Source organism: Somniosus microcephalus, chromosome 29, assembly GCF_052327205.1.
Source record: "Somniosus microcephalus isolate GS21.2 chromosome 29, FLI_Smic_1.0, whole genome shotgun sequence".
Taxonomy (NCBI): Eukaryota; Metazoa; Chordata; class Chondrichthyes; order Squaliformes; family Somniosidae; genus Somniosus; species Somniosus microcephalus.
In genome coordinates this window covers 4,567,170-4,591,448 of record NC_141015.1, presented here as the reverse complement: position 1 = coordinate 4,591,448, position 24,279 = coordinate 4,567,170, and the positions used below count along the sequence as shown (strand labels likewise).

The window sequence follows — 24,279 nt, the reverse complement described above, 5'->3', positions numbered from 1 at the left end:
TCTCAGCTGTACAAATCAACATTTCTGTTCTTGCAGTTCAGCATCGATCCAGATATAACAGGCAGGGCTGGGGGATAGAGGGACTGGGGATTGATACTGTACACAAGGCGTAGAGGCAGACACATGAGATGACTCGCTTATATCCCGGTCACTGACTGATGAACTTTTAGAAATCTAGATCAACTAACACTACCGCGCGTTGGCTGTTAAGATTCTTCACATACACAAATATATATGCAGAGGGAAAAAAACCACAAATAACCTTCAACGTAACACCGGCCGTCGTTGAACATGTTTGAGGGAGCTGAATAGAAGCGGGACTTGATGACAGTATATATAAATATGGAAGGGGTTTTAATTCATGCCGGCATTCCAGTTTTGAGATTGTGGTGAACGCAGAATCTGATTGGATGCGTAAAGAAGCCAATCGCAGAGAACAAAGGAAGTTGACAACGTTGCCAATAAACCAATCACAATCCTTGCCTCCATCCATCCCTCATTAGCAACGCTCTGTGGGACGGACTGTGGGGCTGCTCGGAGCAGCGTTTACTTAAATTGTTTCCTGATACTGACTGAGACGATGGTTGACGATAAGAAATCCACTGCCAAGAAGGGCGCCAAGAAAATCGTGAAGAAAGCGGCACCGAAAAGCGGCAAGAGGCACAGAAAGTCGAGGAAGGAGAGTTACTCCATCTACATCTACAAAGTGATGAAGCAGGTTCACCCCAACACCGGCATCTCATCCAAGGCCATGAGCATCATGAACTCGTTTGTGAACGATGTTTTCGAGCGCATCGCGAGTGAGGCTTCCCATGGCTGATCATCCGAATTCAGTACCCTGTCCCTGCCTTTTCCCCATATCCCTTGATCCCTTTAGCCTCAAGAAATATATCCAACTCTTTCTTGAATATATTTAATGAACTGGCCTCCACCGCCCTCTGTGGCAGAGAATTCCACAGGTTCACCACTCTCTGGGTGAAGAAATTCCTCCTGATTTCAGTCCTAAATGGCTTACCCCTTATCCATAGACTATGACCCCTGGTTCTGGACTCCACGGCCATCAGAAACATCCTTCCTGCATCTAGTCTGCCCAGACCTGACAGAATTTTATAGGTTTCGATGAGATCCCCTCTCAATCTTCTAAACTCCAGTGAGTATAAACCCAATCGACACAATCTCTCCTCATACGTCATTCCTGCCATCCCAGGTATCAGCCTGGTGAATCTTCGCTGCACTCCCTCCATGGCAAGAACGTCCTTCCTCAGGTAAGGTGACCAAAACTGCACGCAATACTCAAGGTGCGGTCTCACCAAGGCCCTGTACAACTGTAGCAAGACATCCTTGTTCCTGTACTCGAACCCTCTTGCTACGAAGGCCAACATACCATTTGCCTTCTTAACATACCATTTGCCTTCTTAACATACCATTTGCCTTCTTAGGCAAGCGACACACCATCAGCTCCCGGGAGATCCAGACCGCCGTGCGCCTGCTGCTGCCCGGGGAGCTGGCCAAGCACGCCGTGTCGGAAGGGACAAAGGCGGTGACCAAATACACCAGCTCCAAGTAAAACTCCACGCTGTCCTGAAAGAACAAACCCTGAACACAACGGCTCTTTTAAGAGCCACCCACAATCTCTCTGAAAGAGCGACACAAACTCATCTCCCTTTAGGCTCAATTTACTGTAATTATTTCCTTAAGGAGTGTGTTTGAGAACGTTTGAAGTTCCAGCTGTAGATTTAGTTTTGAATCTTCAGATAAGCAATTTCACTGGTCGGACCTACATTGTAACAACCCTGAATGGGGTTTTTAGAGACCAGAACGCGGGCAGTTTGAACTCTCTGTCCCTCTTCTCTTCTCACAGCAGGGCTCCTAGTTCTGGTTTCACTCCCGCAGCAGCGCCTGTGCAAATGATCGATCGATAATCTGTGAATCCTCACTTTTACAAAATTTGAGCTGGAACGTGTCCCGTTACAGAATCAATGGGGAATTAATCCCGCCCGTGAAAGTTCGATATTGAACCCGAAATTAATCCTAATTGTAACAGCCTGGAATTTGCAAGGGAGCGATGAAATAAGATAAATGGAATTTTGTTAAAAATGCTGAAAACTTTGGCTAATGGTGTATTTATTAACTTAATTCGCTCGTTTAGGAAAATATTGGCGGGCTTTTCGAATTTAAAAAATGGTTGGCGGTCTGACTGTTGGGGACAGTTATTTGCACACAGTTTTCATTGGCGGTAAAAGCAGATTGTGATTGGTCACCGGAAAACACCAATGAAATTCACCACAGAGTGACCAATCACAAGTACGCTGTCTGCATTCCTGCAGAAGGTATAAGAATGGCAGATGTGGGAGGAGTCTTTCATTCTTTCTTTGAACGATTGAATTGTAGAAATGTTTGGCAGAGGAAAAACCGGCGCTAAATCTCGTGCCAAGATCATCCCGGGCCGGACTGCAGTTCCCCGTGGGTCGGGTTCACAGGCTCCTTCGAAAGGGCAACTACGCTCAGCGTGTGGGTGCCGGAGCCCCGGTCTACATGGCTGCTGTGCTCGAGTATCTGACCGCTGAAATCTTGGAGCTGGCCGGCAACGCGGCCCGCGACAACAAGAAGACCCGCATCATCCCCAGACACCTACAGCTGGCCATCCGCAACGACGAGGAGCTCAACAAGCTGTTGGGAGGGGTGACCATCGCTCAGGGCGGGGTGCTGCCTAATATCCAGGCGGTGCTGCTGCCGAAGAAAACCAACACTGCCAGCACCAAGAGCAAGTAAAGCGGACAAGATTCAATCTAATAACCCAAAGGTTCTTTTCAGAGCCACCCACAGTTTCCAGGAAAGGGCTGGTTCCTGTTCTGTTCTATGGGTAACAACTATCTCAGATCTAATTTAACATGTTAAATTCTACTTTGAAATTCACAGATTTGCCCATTAAGTTATCTATCCACCACTCACCTGATAATCAGACGCTGCCACACAGTAACAATAACAGATACAATTGCTATCCTGTATGAACGAATTCTCGCCCACTCACAAGCATTACCAGTGAGTGAGTGGTAGTGCTTTTCCTATATTCACCTGTCAATCCCACACTGACACAGTACCAGAGAGTGACAGATAAAGTTTCTAGTGTAGCCTCACCAGACAATTAAAAATGTCACATTGTAGTGGACAGTGTCAGATAAAATATATATCGTTTTTCACCAGCCAATCTGCCACTGACAATACAGGCGGTGACAGAGGCGTTGTCTATCATATTCACTTTTGTCAATCCCACACTGCCACACTGTACAAGAGAGTGACAGATACAGTATCTATCCCATATTCAGCAGTGAACCCCACATTGGCACTTAGTACCAGAGTGACAGAGGAAGTGTCTATCCCAAGGTTGTTTGGAGTTTTCAGCTGGACCAATAAACTATTTCGCAATGGTTTTAAGCTGAACATAAACACGGTGCTGAAGTATTTTCTCTCCAAAATAAAATGGTTTCTGCTGAATTATTCTCTTGTTGCAGCACTCACTGTCAGCCATTAGATGGCAGAGACCTCTAATAGTTTGGAGAGTGCGGATTGTGTCCACACATCCAGACCGCCGTGAGTCTGGTGCTGTCCGGGGAGCTGGCCAAGCACGGGGTGACCAAATACCTCAGCTCCAAGTAAAACACTACAATTTACTGACAGAAATATAGAAATCACAACGGCTCCTTTAAGAGCCACCCACAGCCTCTCTGAAGGAGCTGCCAGTTTACTGCACTGATTTCGTCAGTTTATTCATTCCGGCTAACCTCCTATCAATCTGGTGAGGAAATTATCAGAACAATAGTATAACTGCTCCAAATTAATGTCTGTCTCGGTTGAATTTTCTAATTATAAATAAAAGTCTTTCATTTATAAATTTGGTGGAATGTTTCAAATTTTATTTTAAAATTGATCAATTGAGGCCAATAGTTCGTTCTGTTAAGGAAATGGGATTCCAATCAAGCGACCAATCCGAAGTAGCCTCAGGATAGAGCGGGCACCGACAGTGAGAACTGGAATCTTTACAATCTATATTAACGATTTGGAGAAGGGCACCAAGTGCAACATATCCAAGTTTGCCGACGATACAAAGATGGGAGGGAAAGCAGTGAGTAAGGAGGACATTAAAAACCTGCAAAAGGACATAGACAGGCTAAGTGAGTGGGCAGAAATTTGGCAGATGTTGGAAAGTGTGAGGTTATGCACTTTGGCAGAAAAAATCAAAGAGCAAGTTATTATCTAAATGGAGAGAAACTGCAAAGTGCTACAGTACAAAGGGACGTGTGGGTGCTGGTGCATGAAACACAGAAGGTTAGTATGCAGGTGATCAGGAAGGCCAATGGAATCTTGGCTTTTATTGCAAGGGGGATGGAGTATAAAAGCAGGGAAGTCTTGCTTCAGTTATACAGGGTACTGGTGAGGCCACACCTGGAATACTGCGTACAGTTTTGGTTTCCATATTTAAGAAAAGATATACTTGCTCTCGAGGCGGTTCAGAGAAGGTTCACTCGGTTGATTCCGGAGATGAGGGGGTTGACTTATGAGGAAAGGTTGAGTAGGTTGGGTCTCTACTCATTGGAATTGAGAAGAATGAGAAGTGATCTTATTGAAACATATAAGATTGTGAGGGGGCTTGATCGGGTGGATGCGGTGAGGATGTTTCCACTGATGGGTGAGACTAGAACTAGGGGGCATAATCTTAGAATAAGGGGCTGCCCTTTCAAAACTGAGATGAGGAGAAACTTCTTCACTCAGAGGGTAGTAAATCTATGGAATTTGTTACCCCAGAGAGCTGTGGAAGCTGCGACATTAAATAATTTTAAAATGGAGATAGACAGTTTCCTAGCTGATGAGGGAATTAGGGGTTACGGGGAGCGGGCAGGGAAGTGGACGTGAGTCTAGGTTCGGATCAGCCATGATCCTATTGAATGGCGGAGCAGGCCCGAGGGGCGGTATGGCCTACTCCTGCTCCTACTTCTTATGTTCTTATGTTATGTTTTTCATTACAGTCCATCCAATGACTTTCCTGAAACCCTTGAATTTCACAATCCCCGACAGTATCTGTGCAGGAAGCAAACTTCAGAAGGAGAATAATCTCACAAGTTGGCCTCTTGTCACAGCAGCTTGGTTTAACCTGTTGTGAGGTGGAAAGCTCCGGTTCCCCGTCACACCATCTGTCTGATATATAAAAGCTGAATGGAAACAGAACACTGAGCGCATGGACACCCAGGAAGACTAAAAGAGCATTTCACTGTGAGGGGAGAATACAGGGTCCGGGCCAAAGAGTCATATTCCTTATTCCTTGTAATTCTGAAGCTATTCCTCACCCCAATATATCCCCGCTCCCGGTCCCAGGGCGCTGCTCTCTCTCTGAGGCGGTGTGTGGCTCTGAGAAGAGCCTTTGTTTTGTGCCCTGGATGTTGTCACTAAGTACTTTACGGTGGCGCTTGGCTCCGCCTTTTCCCAGTCCTTTGCCTCCGCGACCTCTTCCAGCTATGACGATTTCTCACAGGAATATAAACTGAATGATAAATACTCGGCGTCCTGATGTATTTATGAAGCCAGCCCAGATCTGGTTGAGAAAGGCAGAGTTTGAGAGGCTGGGAGGAGACAGAATCAGAGTGACAGGCTGAGCAGAGACAGCGTCCTCTGAGCTTCAGCTCCGCCTCCAGCTTTCACGCTTCAGCATTTAAATATTTGCCTGCACCTCCCCCTCCCAACGCACAGGCGACAGGAAGGGCCCATGCGAGCTCCCCTCCCGCAGCTCTACCAGCGGGTGCTGTTTGCTTGGTGCTCGGCCGAAGATCGCTGAACACATCATGGAGCGGAGATATCACGGGCCCGAGTAAGGGAGCAAACAGCAGCCTCTTCACAGCAACACATCGCATTGGGACTGTGTCCACAGATGGGCTTTAAGTCGGGGTAATTTGGCGGCAGATTGGAACAGGAACTAATTCCGTAACATGGAGTGAGTGGGGGAAGGGAGAGGCCATTCTCGGGCTGTGTGTGTACAGTGTAAGGTAACAAAGAAAGTAAATACCTCGCTCTCAAATCATTGCTGCTTTCTTCCCCCAAATCAGTAGTGAATGTTCCTGAATCGGTTCAAGTCTCACCGTGTCTGTTGTTCTAGGGCAGCGAACAGTGGAAAGACAGCCTGACTGAGGATGCGGGCAGTTTCACAAAGTTTCAAAAATCGGTTATTTTTTCGGTGCGTTGTGTTCTCCAGAAACGTATTGCTGGAGATGGGGAGATACATTGTGAGTCCCCCAGATACACCAGGATCCGGGTTCCGTGGCAGTCTGTTAATTACACAGGCCCTCAACTCGCTTTCAATAGACTGAAAACAATTGGTTGTACTGACCAGGTGCCTGTGGTTATATTCCAAGAAGCGTTCCTGAACTTTATATGTCGTCCCTTGGGAGTGGGAGGTATAAACCTGGACTGTGCCAATCGGATGGTGTCATTCATGATCCAGTGCTGGGTTTGTGTTGTGTCTGGATGCTGATAACTTACTTTCGAACCGTCCTACCCACCTGGTGTGGTGAATCTGAGTGCCGCTGTGCTGCAGTGAGGTCAGACAATGTAACTTTGTATCGCGGTTGCACATAGCAGAAACTGACAGGTACATGACAAAACCCCATTCACGTACCAGAAACAGACAGGTTCAGGACAAAACACAACTCACATAACAGAAACTGAAAGGTACAGGCAAAATCTCACTTACAAAGCAGAAACTGGCAGGTACAAGACAAAAGCCCATTACAGATGAGTAAAAGACATGTACAAGACAAAACCCTTTTCACATACCAGATACTGAAAGGTACAGCACAAGCACAATCACATATCATTAACAGGAAGTACAGGACAAAACCACACTCACATATCAGAAACTTAGTTACAGGTCAAAACCACATTCGCATACCAGGAACTGATAGGTACAGGACAAAAAACCGCTCAGGTACAAGAAACTGACATTAACAGGTAAAACACAAATCACATACCAGAAATTGACAGGTACTGGACAAAACCCCACTCACACACCAGAAACTGACAACTACAACACAAAGCTCCACTCGTATACCAGAAGCTAACAAGTACAGGACTAAACGACACTCACATAACAGAAATTGAGAGTTACAGGACAAAACCCCACTCATATATCAGAAACTGACAGGTACAGGACAAAACCCCACTCACATATCCGAAACTGAGAGGTACAGGGCAGAAAACCTACTCACATACCAGAAACTGATGGGTACAGGACAAAAGCCCATTCACATACAAGAAACTGACAGGTACAGGAGAAAGCTCCACTCATATACCAGGTACAGGACAAAACCCCACTTAGGTACCAGAAACTGACACTAACTGGATAAAATACCTGCACATACCAGAAGCTGACAGGTACAGGGCAAAACCCCTCTCACATATCAGATAATGAGAGGTACAGGACAAAGACCCACTCACATTCCAGAAACTGAGAGGTACAGGACAAAACCACACTCACATACCAGAGACTAACAGATACAGAGTAAAACACACACTCACATACCAGAGACTGACAGATACAGAGTAAAACAGACACTCACATACCAGAGACTAACAGATACAGAGTAAAACACAAACTCACATACCAGAGACTGTCAGATACAGAATAAAACACACTCACATACCAGAGACTAACAGATACAGAGTAAAACACACACTCAACATACCAGAGACTAACAGATACAGATGTATAACCAACACTCACATAGCAGAGACTAACAGATACAGAGTAAAACCAACACTCACATACCAGAGACTAACAGATACAGAGTAAAACACAGACTCACATACCAGAGACTGTCAGATACAGAGTAAAACACACACTCACATACCAGAGACTAACAGATACAAAGTAAAACACACACTCACATACCAGAGACTGACAGATACAGTGTAAAACCAAAATTCACATACCAGAGACTAACAGATACAGAGTAAAATAAAAACACTCACATACCAGAGACTGACAGATACAGAGTAAAACACACACTCACATACCAGAGACTGACAGATACAGAGTAAAACACACACTCACATACCAGAGACTAACAGATACAGAGTAAAACACACACTCACATACCAGAGACTGACAGATACAGAGTAAAACACACACTCACATACCAGAGACTAACAGATACAGAGTAAAGCACTCACTCACATACCAGAGACTGACAGATACAGATTAAAACCAACACTCACATACCAGAGACTAACAGATACAGAGTAAAACACAGACTCACATACCAGAGACTGTCAGATACAGAGTAAAACACACACTCACATACCAGAGACTGACAGATACAGTGTAAAACCAAAACTCACATACCAGAGACTGACAGATACAGTGTAAAACCAAAACTCACATACCAGAGACTAACAGATACAGAGTAAAATAAAAACACTCACATACCAGAGACTGACAGATGCAGAGTAAAACATACACTCACATACCAGAGACTGACAGATTCAGAGTAAAACCCACACTCACATACCAGAGACTGACAGATACAGAGTAAAACACACACTTACATACCAGTGACTGACAGATACAGTGTAAATTCCACACTCACATACCAGAGACTAACAGATACAGAGTAAAACACACACTCACATACCAGAGACTGACAGATACAGAGTAAAACAGACACTCACATACCAGAGACTAACAGATACAGAGTAAAACACACACTCACATACCAGAGACTAACAGATACAGAGTAAAACCCACACTCACATACCAGAGACTAACAGATACAGATGTATAACCAACACTCACATAGCAGAGACTAACAGATACAGAGTAAAACACAGACTCACATACCAGAGACTGTCAGATACAGAGTAAAACCCACACTCACATACCAGAGACTAACAGATACAAAGTAAAACACACACTCGCATACCAGAGACTGACAGATACAGTGTAAAACCAAAACTCACAAACCAGAGACTAACAGATACAGAGTAAAATAAAAACACTCACATACCAGAGACTGACAGATACAGAGTAAAACACACACTCACATACCAGAGACTAACAGATACAGAGTAAAACACACACTCACATACCAGAGACTGACAGATTCAGAGTAAAACCCACATTCACATACCAGAGACTGACAGATACAGAGTAGAACACACACTCACATACCAGAGACTAACAGATACAGAGTAAAACACACACTCACATACCAGAGACTGACAGATTCAGAGTAAAACCCACACTCACATACCAGAGACTAACAGATACAGAGTAAAACACTCACTCACATACCAGAGACTGACAGATACAGATTAAAACCAACACTCACATACCAGAGACTGACAGATACAAAGTAAAACACACACTCACATACCAGCGACTGACAGATACAGAGTAAATTCTACACTCACATACCAGAGACTAACAGATACGGAGTAAAACACACACTCACATACCAGAGACTAACAGATACAGAGCAAAACACACACTCACATACCAGAGACTGACAGATTCAGAGTAAAACCCACACTCACATACCAGAGACTGACAGATACAAAGTAAAACACACACTCACATACCAGAGACTGACAGATACAGAGTAAATTCCACACTCACATACCAGAGACTGACAGATACAGAGTAAAACTCACACTCACATACCAGAGACTGACAGATACAGAGTAACACACACACTCACATATCAGAGACTGTCAGATACAGAGTAAAACCCACACTCACATACCAGAGACTATCAGATACAGTGTAAAACATGCACTCACATACCAGAGACTGACAGATACAGAGTAAAACCCACACTCACATATCAGAGACTGACAAATACAGAGTAAAACCCACACTCACATATCAGAGACTATCAGATACAGAGTAAGACCCACACTCACATACCAGAGACTAACAGATACAGAGTAAAACACACACTCACATACCAGAGGCTGACAGATACAGAGTAAAACCCACACTCACATATCAGAGACTATCAGATACAGAGTTAAACACACACTCACATAACAGAGACTGTCAGATACAGAGTAAAACACACACTCACATGCCAGCGACTGTCAGATGCAACTGAAAACACTCACTCGCATCCCAGAAACTGGCAGGTACTGAGTAAAACCCACATTATCAGACAGAAAATGACAGAAACAGAGGAAAACACACACTTACATTTCAGAAACTGACAGGTATGGAACAAAAGCCCAATCACATGCCAGAAACTGGCAAGTACAGATTAAAAGCCCAATAACATTCCATAAACTGACAGGTATAGAGCAATTTCCACATTCCAGAAACTGACAGGTGCAGAGTAAGACCCACAAACACATCCAAGAGACAGTCAGACACAGAGTGAAACAACACTCACATACCTGATACTGACAGCTATAAGAAAATAAGGACTAGTAGCAGGACATCAGGCCACTTGAGCATGCTGCACATTCAATAAGATCATGGCTGAACTGCCCAATTTTGAGGCGTTGCTTGTGCCGAAGAAATCCAGCGCTGGGCCCAGCAAGAGCCAGTAAAGGGGATAAGATTTAATCCAATAATCCAAAGGCTCATTTCAGAGCCACCCACTGTATCTGTGAAAGGGCTGCTTACAGTCTGAAGAAACTGACCTGTTGACCATAATTATTCCAGCTGTGATTTAATACTAAATCCCTACAGTTGTTAAACTGGCACTTTCCAGATCAGAATTAACCCTCAGACAATCTCGGTCTTAAACCGGTCTGTTAAACATGTAGAAATCTAGATCAAGAAACACAGCAGCGAGTTTGCTATTCAGATTATTGAATATATATCTATCTATATATATATATATATATATAGGAAGTAATATGATAAGAGAGTTATGTAAATTATTTCCTAAACATATCTATATATATATATGTTTAGGAAATAATTTAAAGAACCTGCCTCGTAGGATAGACTGTCAGTGACCATTTTTGACTGAGAGAAGAAGAGAAACACATAAAGAAATGAGTATAAATAAGGAGGGGGTTGTAATTCATGACAGCAATCAAGAACCTGAGATGGTGAGCGCTATATCTGATTGGATGTGTAAATATACCAATCAGAGAGTTAGACAACAAAGGATATTGACAACGCTTCCAATAAACCAATCACAAGCATTGCTTTCGCCAATCGCTCATTAGCATAGCTCTGTGGGACGGACTGTGGGGCTGCCTATATAATACGAGCTCGGAACAACGTTTCCTTAAATCTATTGCTCCCTGAAGGAGACAATGGCTGATGAGAAGAAATCAGCTGCCAAGAAGGGCGGCAAGAAAACCGTCACTAAACCAGCAGCAAAGGGCGGCAAGAAGCGCAGAAGGTCGAGGAAGGAGAGTTACTCCATCTACATCTACAAAGTGATGAAGCAGGTTCACCCCGACACCGGCATCTCCTCCAAGGCCATGAGCATCATGAACTCGTTTGTGAACGATATTTTCGAGCGCATCGCGGGTGAGGCTTCCCGCCTGGCCCATTACAACAAGTGGCACACCATCAGCTCCCAGGAGATCCAGACCGCCGTGCGCCTGCTGCTGCCCGGAGCTGGCCAAGCACGCCGTGTCAGAAGGGACAAAGGCAGTGACCAAATACACCAGCTTCAAGTAAAACTCCACGCTGTCCTGAAAGAACAAACTCCAAACACGGCTCTTTTAAGAGCCACCCACTATCTCTCTGAAAGAGCTACACAACGCATCGCCTTGTAGATTCAATTTACTGTAATTATTTTCATAACAAGTGTGTTTGAGAACGTTTAAAGTTCCAGCTGTAGATTTAGTTTTGAATTTTCAGATAAGCAGTTTCATTGACCGGAACGACCTTAGCGTCGCTGTTGTATTTCCCGCCCAGTAAACTACAAACAGGGTCCTTGGTAGCACTTTGCTCTCAGACCAGTTTATTTGTTTTGGGGATGAGACTCGGATTTCAGTCACCTCGTTCCCTGTCAAGACCTTTTCTTTTTTTTAAAAGCCAGTTGGGAGTCAATCTGTTTATTCACCGGAGGTTTGCTGCAGGACCTGATAGCATCCCTGGACGGGTACTCAAGGAATGTGCTGATCAGCTGGCTGATGTCTTCACCGCCATCTTCAATCTGTCATTGGCCCAGGCAGTAGTTCCTACATGCTTCAAGACCACTACCATTATTCCTGTGCCAAAGCAAATGGCTGTGACGTGTCTGAACGACTATCGAACTGTCACACTCACACCCATCATAATGAAGTGTTTCGAGAGACTGGTCCTGGCTCACATCAAAGCCAGTGTTCCCTCTCATTCTTCTGAACTCCAATGAGCAGAGTCCCAATCTACTCAACCTCTCCTCATATGTCCATCCCCTCATCCCCGGGATTAACCGAGTGAACCTTCTTTGTACTGACTCGAGAGCAAGTATGTCTTTTCTTATGTATGGACACCAAAACTGTATTCCAGGTGCGGTCTCACCTTGTACAACTGAAGCAATACCTCCCTATTTAATATTCTATCCCCCTAGCAATGAAAGCCAACATTCCATTGGCCTCCTTAATCACTTGCTGCACCTGCATACTAACCTTTGGAGTTTCGTGCACCAGGACCCCCAGATCCCTTTGTACTTCAGTACTTTCCAGTTTCTTGCCATTAAGATAATAACTTGCTCTACGATTTTTCCTGCCAAAGTGCATAACCTCACACTTTCCAGTATTGTATTCCATCTGCCAAATCTCTGCCCACTTACTTAGCCTGTCTATGTCCCCTTGCAGGTTTTTTATGTTCTCCTCACTCACTACTTTCCCTCCCATCTTAGTATCATCTGCAAACTTTGATATGTTACACTTGGTCCCCTCCTCCAAATCGTTAATATAGATTGTAAAGAGTTGGGGACCCAGCACTGACCCCTGCGGAACACCACTAGTTACTGATTGCCAATCTGAGAATGAACCATTTATCCCAACTCTCTGACTTCTGTTAGATAGCCAATCCTTTATCCATGCCAGAATATTACCCCCAATCCCGTGATTTTTTAACTTAAGCAATAATCTTTTGTGTGGCACCTTGCCAAATGCCTTTTGGAAGTCTAAATACACTACGTCCACTGGTTCCCCTTTATCCACCCTATATGTTACTTCCTCAAAGAACTCCAGCAAATTTGTCAAACATGACTTCCCCTTCATAAAACCATGCTGACTTTGTCCTATTAAATTATGATTATCCAAATGCCCTGTTACTGTCTCCTTAATAATGGACTCCAAAATTTTACCTACCACAGATGTTAGGCTAACCGGTCTATAGTTTCCAGCCTTCCGTCTACTGCCCTTTTTAAATAAGGGTGTTACATTAGCAGTTTTCCAATCTGCCGGGACCTTTGCTGAGTTCAGGGAGTTTTGAAAAATTATTACCAATGCATCCACAATCCCTACCGCCACTTCCCTCAAGACCCTAGGATGTAAGCCATCAGGTCCAGGTGATTTATTCGCCTTGAGTCCCATTATTTTACCGAGTACCACTTCCTTAGTGATTTTGATCATGTTTAGCTCCTCCCCCCCTGTTTGTCCAGTGTTGGGATATTCATATTGTCCTCTACTGTAAAGACTGATACAAAATATTCATTCAGTGTTTTTGCCCTCTCCATATTTCCCACCATTAATTTCCCGGTCTCATCCTCTAAGGGACCAACATTTACTTCAGCCACCCTTTTTCTTTTTATATAACTATAAAAACTCTTACTATCTGTTTTTATATTTTTTGCTAATTTACTTACATAATCTATCTTCCCTTTCTTAATCAATCTTTTTGTTATTTTTTGCTGTCTTTTAAAGTTTTCCCAATCCTCTATCCTCCCACTAGATTTGGCTACCTTATATGCCCTTGTTTTTAGTCGAATACTATCCTTAATTTCTTTACTTAGCCATGGATGGCTGTCTTTTCTTTTACACCCTTTTCTTCTCAGTGGAATATATATTTTTTGGAAGTTGTAAAATAACTCCTTAAATGTACACCACTGATCATGTATCGTCTTACCCTTTAATCTATTTTCCCAATCCACTCTACTCAATTCCGCTCTCATACCTTCATAGTCTCCTTTATTCAAGCTTAGCACACTTGTTTGAGATCCAACCTTCTCACCCTCTAATTGAATATGTAATTCAACCATGTTATGGTCACTCATTCCAAGGGGATCCTTTACTAGGACAATTTTAATTAATCCTGTCTCGTTACACTGGGCCAGATCTAAGGTTGCTTGCCCCCTGGTCGGTTCAGTTACATACTGCTCATGAAACCCATCCCTAATACACTCAATGAACTCATCCTCAAGGCAGCCCTGCCCCATTTGATTTGTCCAATTAATATGATAGTTAAAATCCCCCATAATTATAGATGTTCCCTTATTACAAGCCTCAACTATTTCCTGATTGATACTCCATCCAACAGAGTTGCAACTGTTCGGAGGCCTATAGACTACACCCACTAGTGCTTTTTTCCCCTTATTATTCCTTACATCCACCCAAATTGTTTCATTATCCTGATCTTTTGACCCAATATCTTTTCTCTGTATTACAGTGATTCCTTCCTTTATTAACATAGCCACCCCAACTCCCCTTCCTTCCTGCCTGTCCTTCCTGATCGTTAAATAACCTGGTATGTTTAAACATAGAAACATAGAGATAGGAACAGGAGTAGGCCATTCGGCCCTTCGAGCCTGCTCCGCCATTCAATGAGATCATGGCTGATCTTACCAGTTCAGTACCCCGTCCCCGCCTTTTCTCCGTAACCCTTAATCCCCTTAGCCTTCAGAAATATATCCAATTCTCTCTTGAAAATATTTATTGAATTAGCCTTCACAGCCCTCTGTGGCAGGGAATTCCACAGGCTCACCACTCTTTGAGTGAAGAAATTCTTCCTCATCTCTGTTTTAAATGATTTGCCCGCTATTTTTAGACTGTGGCCCCTGGTTCTGTGCTCCCCGGCCATTGGAAACATTCTCTCTGAATTCAGCCTGTCCAGGCCTGCCATAATTTTATATGTTTCGATGAGATCCCCTCTCAATCTTCTAAGCTCCAGTGAGTACAAGCCCAAACTATTTAATCTCTCTTCGTAGGTCATTCCCGCCATTCCAGGTATCAGCCTGGTGAATCGCCGTTGCACTCTTTCCATGGCAAGAACATCCTTCCGCAGATGGGGCGACCAAAACTGTACACAATACTCCAGATGCGGTCTCACCAGCACCTTGTACAGCTGTAGTAAGGTATCCCTATTCCTATACTCGAACCCCCTTGATATGAAGGCCAACATACCATTTGCCTTCTTAATCGCCTGTTGCACCTGCATGCTCTCCTTCAGTGACTGGTGCACAAGAACACCCAGGTCCCTCTGCACTTCCCCATCTCCCAATCTATTGCCATTTAGATAATAATCTACCCTCCTGTTTTTACCCCCAAAGTGGATAACTTTAATTCCCAGGCATTGTCACCCTGCAGCCATGTTTCTATAATGGCCACAAGATCATACCCATATGTAGTTATTTGTGCCATTAACTCATCTATTTTGTTACGAATGCTACGTGCATTCAGATAGAGAACTTTCAAATATGTTTTGTGACACTTAGTTCCTGCTTTTGCCCTTTTTATTATTTTACCTTTTACTCCATACCTTCTGCCCCTTCTTGACACGCTCTGGTTTTTAATTTCCCCACTGCTACCTAAGTCTATGACCTTCTCTGTTGTCACTTTTATTATTTGCTCTCGAGGAACCTCCCCCCCACTAGTTAGTTTAAAGCCCTCTCTACAGCCCTAGTTATATGATCCGACAGGACTCTAGTCCCAGCACTGGCCAAGTGAAGCCCATCCCAATGGAACAGCTCCCTCCTGCCCCAGTACTGGTGCCAGTGTCCCAGGGAGCAAAACCCATTTCTCCCACACCAGTCTTTGAGCCACGCATTTAACTCTCTAATTTTATTTGTCCTAGCCAAATTCGCTCGTGGCTCAGGTAATAATCCAGAGATTATTACCCTTGAGGTTCTGTTTTTTAATTTGACCCCTAGCTGCTCATACTCCTTTAACAGAACTGGCTTCCTAGTCCTATCTACATCGTTTGTACCAACATGGACCACGACAATTGGATCCACCCCCTCCCACTGCAAGTTTCTTTCCAGCCCAGAGGAGATGTCCTTAACCTTGGCACCGGGTAGGCAACACAGCCTTCGGGACTCTCGCTCTCGGCTGCAGAGAACTCTATCTATCCCCCTAATAATACTATCCCCTACCACTACAACATTTCTATTTACTCCCCCTTCTTGAATGGCCCCCTGTTCCACGGTGCTTTGGCCAGGTTGCTCATCCTCCCTGCAGTCCCTGCTCCTGTCCCCACAGGGAGTAAGAACCTCGAACCTGTTGGACAAGAGCAAGGGCTGCGGCTCCTCCAGCTCTACCTCCTGGATCCCCATACCTGCCTCACTCCTAGTCACACCGTTCTGTCCCTGATCATGGGCTACATCCGAATTAATTAACTTCATAGGTGTGACCACCTCCTGAAACACAGAGTCCAGGTACTTCTCCCCCTCCCTGATGTGTCGCAGTGTCTGAAGCTCAGACTCCAGCTCATCAACACGGAGCTGGAGTTCCTGTAGCAGCAGACACTTGTCACAAAGACAGGCAGGTGTAAACGTTTACATGCTCTTCCATAGGAGAAACTGATAGATACAGAATTAAGCCCACATTCACGTACTTGAAACTGACAGGTACAGAAAAATATACCAAACTCACAAATCAGAAACTGACAGATACAGAGTCAAACCCGCACTCCCATCCCAGAGAGTGGCAACTGTAGAGTAAAATCAATTCTCACATAAAAGACACTGACAGATACAGTGTCAAACAAACACACATACCAGAAACTGAGAGGTACTGATTAAAACCCACACTCACAGAACATAAATTGACCGATGCAGTGCAAAGCCAAGGCTAACACACCAGAAACTGATAGGTAAAGTATAAAGTCCCCCTCAAATACGAGGAAGTGAAAGTTGTACTACTCACATCCCAGAGCATGAACGATACAGAGGAAAACCGTACTCACATACGAGAGACTGACAGGTACAGAGTGAAATCCATACTCACATACCAGAAACTCACAGGTATAGGGTAAAATCCACACTCACATAACAGAAACTGAAATAATTTAATACAGAGAAGTTTGAGGTGATGCATTTTGGTAGCAGAAATAGGGAGAGGCAATATACACTTAATGACACAGTTTTAAAGTGTGTGCAGGGTCAGAGGGACCTGGGAGTTAATGTGCATAGGAGAGAGTGGTTAGCAAAGCATATGGGATCTAGGGCTTCATAAATAGAGGTATTGAGTACAAAAGTAGAGAAGTTATGCTGAACCTTTATAAAGCACTGGTTAGTCCACAACTGGAGGACTGCATCCAGTTCTGGTCACCGCACTTTAGGAAGATTGTGAAGGCCCTTGAAAGGGTGCAGAGGAGATTTACCAGAATGGTTCCGGGGATCACAGATCTTAGCTACAAGGAATGGTTGGAGAAGCTGGATTTGTTTTCATTGGAGCAAAGGAGGATGTGGTGTGATTTGATAGAGGTGTACAAGATTATGATGAATTATGACAGGCTAGATGGGGAAAGGCTGTTCCCACTCGTTGATGATGCAAGGACTAGGGGACACAGATTTAAGATTTAAGGTTTTGGACAAGAGATGCAGGGGGGGATGTGACCAAAAACTTTTTTACGCAGCGATTGGTGAGGACCTGGAACTCACTGCCGACGGAAGTAGTGAAAGCGGAGGCACTCAAAGTTTTTAAGGGGTGACTGGATAGGCGCTTGAGGGAAATAAACTTGCAGGGCTACGGGGATAGAGCGGGGGCATGGGACTGACTGGATTGCTCTTGAGATAGCCGGCATGCACTCGATGGGCTGAATGACCTCCTTCTGTGCCGTTTTGACTCCATGAGCCCAGCTGCCCTTCCTAGCGAGCTGACTCAGGTTCAAATTCTCAGCATCATGGGGTGAGGGCTCAGTCCAAGTGGAATGAATCTCACTCTCACACACAGTACCAGAGACAGACAGAATTAATCTAACTCTCACATACAGAATCATAGACTGACAAAGAGAGAATGAATCTCACACTCATATACAGAAGCAGAAAATGATCGAGACAAAGTGAATCCCAATCTGATACAGAGTATTAAAGACTTCTGATACAGAATGAATCTCACTCTCAAACATAATACCAGAAACTGACAGACACAGAATGTACCTCACTGTCACATAGAGCATCAGACACTGATTAATACAGAATCAATCCGCACTGAAACAGATTATCAGAGACTGACAGGTGCAGGATAAATCTCACAGTCACATTCTGTATCAGAGACAGACACACAGAATAAATCTCACACTCACGTACTGTATCAGAGACACTATTCACACCTTTGATTGCTGTGATTATCTTTCTGCCGAGGTGTGATAAAGGGCAGTTAGAAAGATTACCTGTAATCATCTGGCAGTATTCTCTGACTATATATGCTGTGTCTATATGCATTTCTCCTCTTCACCTGACAAAGGAGCAGCGCTCCGAAAGCTTGTGATTTCAAATAAAGCTGTTGGACTATAACCTGGTGTTGTGTGACTTCTTACATTTGTATCAGAGACAGACACACAGAATAAATCTCACACTTACATACAGTACCAGACAGTGACAGACAGAATTAAACTGACATTCACATACAGTATCAGAGATGACAGATACTCAGCATGAATCTCACACTCTCATACATAGAAACTTAGATTTTGGAGCAGGATAGGCCATTTGGCCCCTCGAGCCCACTCCGCCATTTAATGAGATCATGGCTAATCATCCAAATTCAGTACCCTGTCTCTGCTTTCTCCCCATATCCCTTGATCCCTTTAGCTTCAAGAAATATATCCAACTCCTTCTTGAATATATTTAATGAATTGGCCTCAACTGCCCTGTGTGGCAGAGAATTCCACAGGTTCACCAGCTCAATCCCTCCTCAGCTCAGTCCTAAATGGCTTACCTCTTATCCTTAGACTGTGACCCATGATTCTGAACTCCCCTGCCATTGGGAACATCCTTCCTGCATCTAGTCTGTCTAGTCCTTTTAGAATTTTATGAGTTACAATGAGATCCCCTCTCATTCTTCTAAACTCTAGCGAATATAAGTCCAATCGACCCAATCTCTCCTCATACAGTACCAGATAATGACAGAGACAGAATTAATCTAAATCACGCATACTGTACAGAATAAATCCCAAACTCACATGCCATACCAGGAACTGACAGATATAGAGTAAATCTCAAACTCACATGCTGTATCACAGATTGGCAGAGAAAGAGAATGAATCTCACACTGACACAGATTATCAGACGGTGACAGAACCAGAATTAATACACACTCGTACACAGTACCAGCAAATGATAGAGACAAAGTGAACCCCACATTAAAGGCTGATTGGTGCAAAATGAATCTCACTCTCACATACAGTACCAGAGATTGACAGATATATAATACCCTAGCACTCACATACAAACAGTGCATCAGAGGGCCTGGCAGGCACAGAAATAAGGCCACAATTAGATGCAGTACAATTGATTTACATGTAGATTTCGTCCCACACTCACAGGTACTAGCAGAAATGGAATGAAACTCAAACTAACATCAAGAAGCAGAGACTGATAGATGCAGTACAATTCCCACGTTCATAATCCGAGTGAGTAGCAGATTCATGCAGAATTCTTCGCTGAAAGACAGTACAAGAGACAGACTGATTCAGAACTAATTGGACACTAACATACAGTACCAGAGACTGACAGATCCAGAATGAGTCCCACAATCACAATCAGTACCAGAGACTGACAGATACAGAATGACTCACACACTCACAATCAGTACCAGAGACTGACAGATACAGAATGAGTCCCACACTCACAATCAGTACCAGAGACTGACAGATACAGAATGACTCCCACACTCACACACAGTACCAGAGACTGACAGATACAGAACGACTCCCACACTCACAATGAGTACCAGTGATGGACAGATGTAGAATGAATCTCAGACTTGCATGCCGTCCTAGTGATAGGCAGATGTAGAATGAATCTCAGGCTCGCACTCTACCAGAAAATGACAGATTCAGAATCAATACCAACACTGACACACGGTACAGGATAAAATCCCACCCTGATACTTAGTCATAGTCATAGAGTTATACAGCACAGAAAGAGGCCCTTTGGCCCATCGTGTCCATGCCAGCCATCAAGCACTGTCTATTCTATCGCCGCTCCTTCATCGTCACTGGTTCAAAATCATGGAACTCCCTCCCTAACAGCACTGTGGGAGTAACTTCATCACACGGACTGCAGCGGTTCAAGAACCTGTCTCACCAAAAACTTCTCAAAGGGCAATTAGGGATGGGCAATAAATGCTGGCCTTGCCAGTGATGCCCACATCCCATGAACGAATAAAAAAAAAGTGACGGACAGGAAACTAAAGGATTCCACACCCACATACCGTAATAGAGACTGAGATTGAGAATGATTCCTACACTTACATAAATCAATTCTATTTCAATTTTATTTGTCACATAACCAAATACAACAAGTGAAATCCAGTCAGTGAAATGCTTTTTTCTTAACGAGCCGAGCGCACCAATCAGCAAAGGACACTCAGCTGCCTGGTACGCATGGAGCCCGCAAGGACGGCAGAGACTGAGTGATATAGAACTATCCCCACACACACAGTATTAGAGATTGGCAGATGCAGAACTAAAGTGGCGGAGACCACACCGCAATGCGTGAATATAGTGCACAAATTGGAGGAAGTCTATCTAAATGTCTGTCCCGTCCGGACGGAGTGTTTGCGGCCCTCGAAAATGGTCTGGGAAATTGTGAATGGGCAGATGTCACACACGCACTTGGAATGACCTTTCTGACTGCAGGGGGCGTGCTGGTGGCAAACACTCAATCTGATTGGATACATAAAGAAGCCAATCAGAGATATGCAGAAGAATGGAGATTGACATCATTCCTAACCAGCCAATCACAATCATTGCCTTCACCCATCCCTCATTAGCATAGGACTGTGAGGCTGCCTATATATTCCGAGCGCGGAGTGGGTTTGCGTCACTTTGTTTCTGAAATCGAGTTTGAGAATGGTGGATGAAAAGAAAAAAGCTGCTAAGAAGGGCGCCAAGAAAACCGTCACTAAACCGGCAGCGAAGGGCGGCAAGAAGCGCAGAAAGTCGAGGAAGGAGAGTTACTCCATCTACATCTACAAAGTGATGAAGCAGGTTCACCCCGACACCGGCATCTCCTCCAAGGCCATGAGCATCATGAACTCGTTTGTGAACGATATTTTCGAGCGCATCGCTGGTGAGGCTTCCCGCCTGGCCCATTACAACAAGCGGCACACCATCAGCTCCCGGGAGATCCAGACCGCTGTGCGCCTGCTGCTGCCTGGGGAGCTGGCCAAGCACGCCGTGTCGGAAGGGACAAAGGCGGTGACCAAATATACCAGCTCCAAGTAAAACTCCACGCTGTCCTGAAAGAACAAAGTCCAAACACAACGGCTCTTTTAAGAGCCACCCACAATCTCTCTGCAAGAGCTACACAACGCATCGCCTTATAGATTCAGTTTACTGTAATTATTTTAACAAGTGTGTTAAAGAACGTTTGAAGTTCCAGCTGTTGATGTAGTTTTTAATTCTCAGATAAGCAGTTTCATTGACCGGATCGCCCTTAGCGTCGATGTTGTATTTCCCGCCCACTAAAACACAAACACGGTCCTTGGTTGCACTTTGCCTTTGCTCTCAGAGCCGTTTATTTGCAGCGCCAGCCGACTAATTAAAAGCTTGTTTTAGGTATGAGATTCCGATTTCAGTCACCTCGTTCTCTGTCAAGACCTTTGCATTTTTCTAAAGCAAGTTGGAAGTCCATCCGTTTATCAACCGGAGATTTGCTGCATTGTAACAACCCAGAATGGGAGTTGTTAGAGATTAGAACGGGGCAGTTTGAACACTTTGTCCCTCTTCTCTTCTCACAGCAGGAATCCCATTTCTGGTTTCACTCCCGCAGCAGCGCCTGTGCAAAGGATCGATCGATAATCTGAATCCTCACTTTTACACAGATTGAGCTGGAATGTGTCCCGTTGGGAATTTACACCGGGCCGTGTAAACTCAATATTGAACCCGAAACTAATCCTGATTGTAACAGCCTAGAATTTGCAGATGAAATAAGATCAAATGAATTTTATAAAATTGTGCAAATCTTTGGCTTATGGTGATTTATTAATTTAATTCGCTCGTTTAGGAAAATATTGGCGGGCTTTTCGAATTTAAAAAATCGTTGAGTAGTTATTTTCCCCCTCTTTTCATTGGCGGGAAATGCAGACTGTGATTGGTCACCGGAAAATACCAATGAAATTCACCACAGAGAGACCAATCACAAGAAGGCTGTCTGCATTCCTCCAGAATGTATAAGAATGGCAGATGTGGGAGGAGACTTTCATTCTTTCGCTGAACCAGTGAATTGTGGAAATGTCTGGAAGAGGAAAAACCGGCGGTAAAGCTCGGGCCAAGGCCAAGTCTCGCTCATCCCGGGCCGGACTGCAGTTCCCTGTGGGCCGGGTTCACAGGCTCCTTCGAAAGGGCAACTACGCTCAGCGTGTGGGTGCCGGAGCCCCGGTCTACATGGCTGCTGTGCTCGAGTACCTGACCGCTGAAATCCTGGAGCTGGCCGGCAACGCGGCCCGCGACAACAAGAAGAGCCGCATCATCCCCAGACACCTGCAGCTGGCCATCCGCAACGACGAGGAGCTCAACAAGCTGCTGGGAAAGGTGACCATCGCTCAGGGCGGGGTGCTGCCTAATATCCAGGCGGTGCTGCTGCCCAAGAAAACCAGCTCCAAAAGCAAGTAAAGCGGACAAGATTCATTCTAATAACCCAAAGGCTCTTTTCAGAGCCACCCACTTTATCTGTGAAAGGGTTGTTTACTGTTCAGCCATTCTCGGTTATAAACAGGACATGTAGAATTGTAAATCCACAAACACTACAGCGGGTTTTCTGTTACCGAATATTCAGATGAGCGATTCAATGCATATCACTTACATATCAGAAACCGGCAAGTACAGCATAAAATCACAATGACATACCAGAAACTGACAAGTACAGAATAAAGCCGAAATAACGTGCCAGAAACTGACAGGTACAGAGTAATTCCTAGATTCAATGCCAGAAACTGACAGGTACAGAGTAATTCCCACATTCACATGCCAGAAACTGACAGATATAGAGTGAAACACACACTTAGATCCCAGATGCTGTCAGGGTGTGTAATAAAACCCAAATCAGAAACTGAAGAAAAAAGCAACGCTCACATACCAGAGACTGACCGCTATAAGAATATAAGAAAAAGGAGCATGCCATAAGGCCACTCGAGTTTGCTGCACCATTCACTAAGATCATTGCTGAACTGCCTAGTTTCCAGGCGGTGCTTCTGCCGAAGAAATTCAGGGCTGGGCCCAGCAAGAGCAAGTAAAGGGGAAAAGATTTAATCTAATAACATAAAGGCTCGTTTCAGAGCCACCCATTGTATCTGTGAAAGGGTTGCTTACTGTCTGAGGAAACTGACCTATTGATCACAATTATCCCAGCTGTGTTTTAATATTAAATCCCTACAGTTGTTAAGCTGGAAATGTCCGGATTAGAAGTGACCCTCAGACAATTTCGGTCATAGAACGGTCAATGTCTGTTAAACATTTAGAAATCTAGATCGACATACACAGCAGCGAGTTTGCTGTTCAGATTATTGAATATATATATAGATATATAGGCAATATATTAATGAACCATCCTCGTAAGACAGGCCGTCAGTGACCATTTTTATTGAGAGCAGATTAGAAATACATTAAGAACAGAGTATAAATGAGGGTGTGTTGTAATTCATGACAGCATTCAAGAATGTGAGATTGTGGTGAGCGCTAAATCTGATTGGATGTGTAAAGAGGCCAATCGGAGAGTTAAAGAACAAAGGATATTGATACTGCCAATAAACCAATCAGAATCGTTGCCTTCACTCATCCCTCATTAGCATAGCTCTGTGGGACGGACCGTGCGGCTGCCTATATAAGGCGAGCTGATAGCAGCGTTTCCTTATATCTATTGCTGCTTGAAAGAGATAATTGCTGACGAGAAGAAATCA

General features: G+C 44.2%; 1 protein-coding gene and 2 pseudogenes across 1 annotated transcript; all 3 read left to right on the top strand.

Annotated features, from left to right (window-relative positions):
* The first annotated feature begins 11,000 nt into the window (after nt 1-11,000).
* On the top strand, nt 11,001-11,683 carry LOC147098336 (histone H2B pseudogene; annotated as a pseudogene).
* A 9,543-nt stretch (nt 11,684-21,226) lies between these two features.
* LOC147098335 (histone H2B pseudogene) lies at nt 21,227-21,763 on the top strand (annotated as a pseudogene).
* A 611-nt stretch (nt 21,764-22,374) lies between these two features.
* On the top strand, nt 22,375-23,488 carry LOC147098334 (histone H2A type 2-A). The gene has a single exon (XM_085970001.1). The coding sequence runs from the start codon at nt 22,616-22,618 to the stop codon at nt 22,994-22,996; it is 381 nt and encodes a 126-aa protein (XP_085826127.1). The 5' UTR covers nt 22,375-22,615; the 3' UTR covers nt 22,997-23,488.
* The last annotated feature ends 791 nt before the right edge of the window (nt 23,489-24,279 follow it).